Source organism: Cannabis sativa, chromosome 2 (genome assembly GCF_029168945.1).
Source record: "Cannabis sativa cultivar Pink pepper isolate KNU-18-1 chromosome 2, ASM2916894v1, whole genome shotgun sequence".
In the NCBI taxonomy this organism is placed as follows: domain Eukaryota; kingdom Viridiplantae; phylum Streptophyta; class Magnoliopsida; order Rosales; family Cannabaceae; genus Cannabis; species Cannabis sativa.
In genome coordinates this window covers 76814354-76821449 of record NC_083602.1, presented here as the reverse complement: position 1 = coordinate 76821449, position 7096 = coordinate 76814354, and the positions used below count along the sequence as shown (strand labels likewise).

At 26.7% G+C, this 7096-nt stretch overlaps 1 protein-coding gene across 1 annotated transcript; it reads right to left on the bottom strand.

Moving 5' to 3' along the window:
- Nucleotides 1-211: 211 nt before the first annotated feature.
- LOC115720857 (uncharacterized) lies at nt 212-4736 on the bottom strand. Its single transcript, XM_030650041.2, has 9 exons — nt 4407-4736; nt 4150-4197; nt 2821-2890; nt 2537-2627; nt 2354-2415; nt 1284-1600; nt 1176-1209; nt 959-1087; nt 212-615 (listed from the first exon to the last, which is right to left on the bottom strand). Exons 1-9 carry the CDS (start codon nt 4419-4421, stop codon nt 425-427), a joined length of 957 nt encoding a protein of 318 aa, XP_030505901.2. The 5' UTR covers nt 4422-4736; the 3' UTR covers nt 212-424.
- Nucleotides 4737-7096: the final 2360 nt, after the last annotated feature.

The following is a 7096-nucleotide window of genomic DNA, read 5'->3' as shown; positions in this document are numbered from 1 at the left end:
TTTGATTTAAAGAAATATATATAAAAAATATTTAAAATAATTATTTAAATTACCATTAAATAATTATATAAAAAAATTTATGAAGACAGATTTTTCAAAATTATTTTTTAAGTATTTTTTTATATATATAATATTTGGCCTGTGTTTGTGGGGTAAATAAAACACCCCTAAAAATTCCCACACAAGATACTTCAGTGCATTTTACAAAAGATGAATAAATAGCTCACCGCTTTTCTTTTTTCTTTCATTGGTACAGTGGTTTCTACTCTCATCAAGTACTAGAAGTATCACAAATTTAGATTGACAGATATTCATTTGAAAAGATTAATCACATTCACATCCTCAGCAACAAACAATATATACCTCAGGTATTAAGGATGAAAGTATTAATAATAGAAATGGTAATAATAACAATAATAAGCAGCTAAGAAAACGACTTCACAACACGAGATACCCTCTCAAAGAAGATCGGGCACATGCTTGTACTGAACATAATGACCTCCTTCATCCACTGTGGGGCTACTCTCTCAAATGTCCCCAAAGATAAGACATTGTATAGCAATTCTTCTTCATTTCCATCTGCCTTCTTGACCCATGTCAAGCTAAACGAGTAACCTGTTAAAACCGTAATCATAACCATTAATTAATGTACTAAAGCTCTACTATGCCAAGAGACGATATGTGGAATTCTTAAGGAAAAAGATGCTTGACAGTAAATCGTGTTCGAACAAGCATGAGAGACTAAACAATCAAAACACAAATGATGACAAAAACAGGATATGGTATGACAGGAAGAAACTTGCTGTGTCCTCCAAAGATATGTAGCTAACACCCACTATGGTAGCAAGCTATAAATGTAGTGGACAAATACATAATCAGAAGAAATGTGAGTGCAAAGCTAAGAAAGCCAAATGTGCAGGACATGTAAAACATAAATCTTAGATAGTCTGACAGTTACCACTTGATTGGTGCTCTGCTGATATGGATATTCCTTCACTTTTATTAACAGAGAACTTCATGCCCACCAAATACTCAACAAGGGCTTGAAACAGACAACTAGAAACATCTTCAACGTTTACATCACCACCTGGAAAAAGTAAATTATGTATGAAAAAGAAAATCCAAGAATGTACTAAACCGGTTATTATAAGATAGACTTAAGATCCGACACATACCTGATTTGTCAGTAAGTCTTCTACAACATTCTGGCTGAAAGATTGTGTAAGATTAGAATAAGAAAGACAAAAAAAAATCAAAGATTTGCTAAAAATAAAAAAGATTACCAGATAAGCTCCCTGAACATTCTCAACAGCCTTAAAAGACAAAGTTTCTGTATGCAAGTCCTTTATTGATTCCTTTTGCATAGCATCAGCTTGACCACTAGCATGAGGAGCAGCCTCTCCTGTTTCATTAACAGAACACCTCCTGCGTTTACTACTCCTTGTCACTCTTCTGTTTGAGCTGTCATATAATTCTCTTGATGTAATTTGAGTGCTTCCTGGTGTACTCAGTTGCCTGTGATTTCTGTACTCTTTACTGCCAAATGTATTCTCATGTTGCAGCTTTTGCAGCCTCACAATTTCTTCAGAAAGCGCTTTATCTGCCATAAATTTGAGCACAAATTGAAGAAGTATTAAATAAAAAAAGCAAGGCTGTGTGAAATAAACACAACTTTCATTAGGTGTCACTATTGTAAGTAGATGTTGTAAAAAACAACAGTTGAATGGAATATCAAAATGATATTCTATGCCAATTTTAGGTTGCACAACAAATAAAGGAGGGGAATTATGTGCCCTGGGTAAAGGTGAAACTATTATATAAGCATTTTATAATTAGACAAAAGGAAGTCCTAGATAAGTCCACGGGAAAGCAAACTGATGTTTTAACTGTATAAATTTTGTATAAGAAAAGAGTTGTCTCAGTTTTGAATATGATACGCGAACACGATTCCATGTAAATGAACAAATACTTTCTTCAACCCATATTTAGCAAAATCCTGGCAGGAAGAAAAAAACTAGCAAGTCCTTTAAGATTTAAAATTTACAGAACCAATGAAAGTGAAAATATCATTTTTGGATGAACATAAATCAGTTTGGCCCGCCAGTAGTATAACTTTACAAATGAAAAAATAATCCACAAAGAAATTTATCAGCCACAACAGAACTAACCAATAGAATTTTCTTTATAAAAAAGATATTAATGCGGGCACACTTTCTTCAAATTTGAGTGGCTTTCTTCATCATATATAAATGCACTTCGGACACTGTAATCTTATATTTCACTGAAATTTTGAAGAATGTGTAATTACAAAAAATATCAAGCACGACTAATTTAAATACCCAGAACAACTTACTCTTCTGGCTCTCTTCCATCCAGAGTTTCTGATACTCAGCACATTGTTCATCCTTGGAAACCCTGTAATCAATGAAACACCTTGTTCAAGAGACCACACTTAAAATGCATCAAGTAATGATTGAATTAAATCCCATCAAAAGGGAAAACAAAAGGAAAACCAAATGAATTTAGGATTGCATGCCTAACAGAAGCAACTTCACTTCTCAGTTCATCAACTTGAGATTGCAATCTCTCGTTTTCCTTTTTCAAGTGTTCAACTAACTCCTCTGTAGCTGCAAAATTAAAATTCAAATTACTAATCATCAGAAAGAAGCCTTAAAATTCAAGGATAGTTTATGTCAAACAGTAAAACAAACTCAACACTAACCATGTGTAGCATGAATTTACAAAAATAATTCAATAGATTATTTGAAGAACTAAATAATTATTGCATTATTATAGGTAAAAGGATATAGGAGTACATACCAGATACATAATTCACAAATTTTACTTCTTGATCTCTATTGAGCTCATCCAGTTCCGTGAATTTTTTTGTCTGTAAAAAAACAAAACCAAGTTTCAGATTCATAGAAAGTTTACACATTTTGGCAGGCTATCATTTACTATGAAAATAGCAACTTGTACAAGTACTTCTGAGACTTTTAACATAACTATTGTTCTCTAATACTGAAATTTGTAAACCAATCCCTGAAGCTATAAGAGACAACAAATAAACTCTCTTCTGAATGTAGTTTAGCAACAACTACTAACCAAAACTTATCACTATGAAAAGAACATGAAAGAGAATGCAATGCAAAAATGCCTAAGTGTTTCATATGCCTCATAGGTTCATTAAGATTTAAGAAGTTCAAATGACAAATAAACTTATCATTTTCCCCTCACCATGGGTACACTGCAGATCATCCCACGGTTTAAGAAAATAGTAAATTTGCATGTTGTGAGCATGCTCTGATTTCCATTCCAAAGTTTGGAAGCATCTCACTTGTAAAATTCACTCATTCATATACATCAGAATTATTATGATGAGACAACTTGGATTGCTAATTTAAAGAATGGTAATAATAAAAATCACATCTACACATTTTATGCAGCACAAATGTACATGTAAAAATTTGCAACAAAAAAAAAAAGCACATGTAAAAAGGAAAAAACAAAAACCTTAATGAACAGTGGGAAATAATTAAAAGAAGAAAAAGAATAATGAGGTCAATTACAAGGAGGAAAAGAAGAAGAAACACTTCTCCAACTTCTTACATAAATTGATTTTTAAAATTTTCCTAACTTTTGTGATAACTCTAGGTCCCCAAAACTTATTTCAAATTATTCTTAACCTTCCTCCCCTTTTATATATTTATTTATTTTAAACCCAAACAAAAGAAATTGGATCCCTCTATTTTTTTTCATTCTTCCCCCGAAAAAATCTGTGTGAAACAGGGGCAAAAAGCTTGGGAAAAAAGTACCACGATACAAAATTCAGGTGAATAAACTACAAAATAAAAAACTTCTACCAAATTTCCACACCCTGTTGTAAATAATTATAGTCTTCGATCTTTTTTTTAGAAAAAAATTTACTCTTTTTAATTTTTTTTTTAAAAAAATATATATATTTATATAAATAAATGCATATACAAGAATGATCAAGCTTATAATTATATTGAAATGCAGGACACAAATTTTTTAAAATACCCTTCAATAGAAGTCTAAAGCTTGAAAAGTACCAAGTTGAATGCAGAATGTTGATGGAGTAGAATGACATTGTAAATGCTCAAACTAATAGGAAATTAAGCCGCATACCTTGATTTTATTGTACTTATCGTAAAGCTTAGAGTAGAGAGCCTCCATCTAGAACCCAAACCAGAAAATGAAATGACAATCAATTCCAAATTAGAGTGGGAATCAAGATGACCAATACGACTAATTATAATAGAGTAGAAAAGGTAGAAAAGCCCTAGAAAAAACTGAAGAAAAAGAATTTAGGCAATTTTAACACCTTGAAAAGTAATGTAGGCCATCTGGCTGGCGAGAAAAGAAAGAAAGAAAAATGATGGTACCTTGGATGTCTCCATGGAGTGGCAGTAAAGCGGGAAAAGCGTGTTTTGAAATGTTCGTGTCGTGTGCTGAGCTGCGAAGCGATATATAGATGAACGAGGGGAACTACTCAGACGGCGCAATCGAAAGAGGGGATCGATTTCTCAGAATTGCAACTCAGTCAGGGGCATTATAAATGGTGCAACTCAGACGAGTAATCGGAAGAGAGGATCATTCTTTCATAGACGGGCGTATTGGGTTTTTTTTTTTTTTTGAAATGGGCGGATTGGGTTTTTTATTTTTATTTTTTATTTATTAATATTTTTTTTTTGAAATGGGCGTATTTGTTTTATTTTTGAGAGGGAAGAAATGGTGATTTAGGTTTACATTTTATCGTGCATTCTCTTTTTTTTGAAATGGACATTTTTTATCCTGCATTTTTTTTTCTTTTTTTTTGAAAGATTTTATCCTTCATTTCTATTCCTACGTATTACGTTTTTTACAAATTTATTTATTTATTTACTTTTAGAAATTTCTACTATTATAATAAAATTAAGAAACAGGTCGCGCTTCGCGTGCCACGGTTAAATAATTATATAAATATTAATTGAACAATAAAATTAGTATCGAATAATTTTAAATTTATTTTTGTACATTTTTTTTTAAAAAAAAATATGCTTATTAAAAAATAATAAATCTATATAGAAAACTCTAAAGAATAAAAGAAATATCATACAACTTCTTATATAAATAAAAAATTAGACAATTTTTTTTTTTTAAAAAAATATACGTTATAGTAAAAAAAAATTAGAAACTAAATATTTCTTTAACAAAATAGAGATCTAAAACAGAAAGAAGATAATAAATCTATAGAAAATTCATCATATAATTTTAAAACAACTATCATCATCGTATCTCATTTGTAGTCACCACTGTATTTAAAATTGATGTTATCACCGTATCTCATCTGTAATCACTATTAATATTCTTTCTTATAAGTTTGCTTTGTACATAAAATAAATTAAACAATAATCGGTAAGTATTTACTTTTATTATGTGAGGAAAGAGATGGTGATAAACATAATATGTTTACTTTTGATATTTTTGGCATATTAGTTAATAATTTTTTTTAATAAATTATATTAGTTAATATTAACTATATCTCTCTCTGAAAAAAAAAATTATATGTACATTAATTTTTTTAATACATATATATTTATTAGTTATTATATACAAATATATAGTTGTTTTTTTTTTAAATTTTTAATTGATTAGTGATGTCTAATTAAATAAAACAGAATAAAAAAAATTAGAAAAATGAGAGAATTAAGGAGAGAACAAATATTTAGAAATTTAATTTTTTTATTATTAATTAATTATCATAAATTTAAACATTATAAATAGATAGTTTGACTTTGCTTTGTTAGTTATTATGTATGATTAGATATTTTTTAATTATTAATTATAAAATAGATAGTTTTTTGGGCATTTTACATAAATGTATACATTATTTTAATTAATTACAAAAAATGTGCAAAAAATATTAATTTTATAGATGTATACATTTGAAAATATTTTTACATAAAATCATACAAATTCTTAATTTAATTATATTAGATGTATAAATGAGTCAAACTTACTATAATTAGACTTGTGTAACTATTTTTATTGGTAGATTTTTAAAATCAATACAAATCACATCCATGATTCACATAATAATTGTATGGCATATTTTTCAAAATCAATACACATATAATCATGATTTTTTTTATTAAAATATGTCCAATATGCCTATATATTATCAGAATTGAAATGTTATTATGTTGTTTAGATAAAAATATTTAGTATGTTTATTTTTGTAAAAGATTATTCTAAATATTTAATTAATTTTATGAAATTGTTTATTTTTTTTTTTTAATAAATATGTGATTTATTAAATAATAAAGATATATATTGGTAAAAAAAAAATATAGATTAATTATAAATATAAAATATATTTATAACTAGTAAAAATATACATTTTTTTTCTACTTAATTTTAAATAAACATAGATATCAATTATTAATACATTATTGTTTATTATTTTTATTAAATATTTTGTTAAAATAAACATATATTTATAATAAATTATAGTAAAATGGATAATAAACATTTATACTATACAAAAAAAAAAAATAGTATATTTATTATATTAAACTGTTTATTATTTATTTAATTTTATTTTTTGAACATGTTTATTTATTTTTCATAAAACAACTTATATATATAATAAATCGTATATTTTATAATAAATACACTATAAATAAACATAAATATATAATAAATCACACTAAAATAAATCTAAACATTTATATTACAATTAAAAAAAAAATTAGCATGTTTCTTGTGTAAAAGTGTTTTATTTTTTTTTTTCAAATAAACATGTATATTATTATTAAAAACAATTTAAAACATTACTATAATAAACATAGTACATTATTATATTTATAATTATAAATTATAATAATTTAAACATTAACAATGATATTATTATAAATAAAATATTTTTTTAGTATAATAAATTTATATAATTTTATTCTTTTAATTAAATTACTATAATTAGTTTTTTTCTTAAATTTTATTTTTTTCATCATGTACTTATACTATACATATATTAGTAACTATTATAAGTATCAAATCAATAATCATAAATAATAAAATTTAAAGTTACATG

Bases quoted from the DNA above. Each gene is read 5' to 3' on its own strand.
- LOC115720857 (XM_030650041.2), bottom strand. The intron at 2,628-2,820 runs GTATGTACTCCT...TTAATTTTGCAG, and splicing joins ATTTGTGAATTATGTATCTG to CTACAGAGGAGTTAGTTGAA. The intron at 1,210-1,283 runs GTAATCTTTTTT...ACAATCTTTCAG, and splicing joins ATGTTCAGGGAGCTTATCTG to CCAGAATGTTGTAGAAGACT.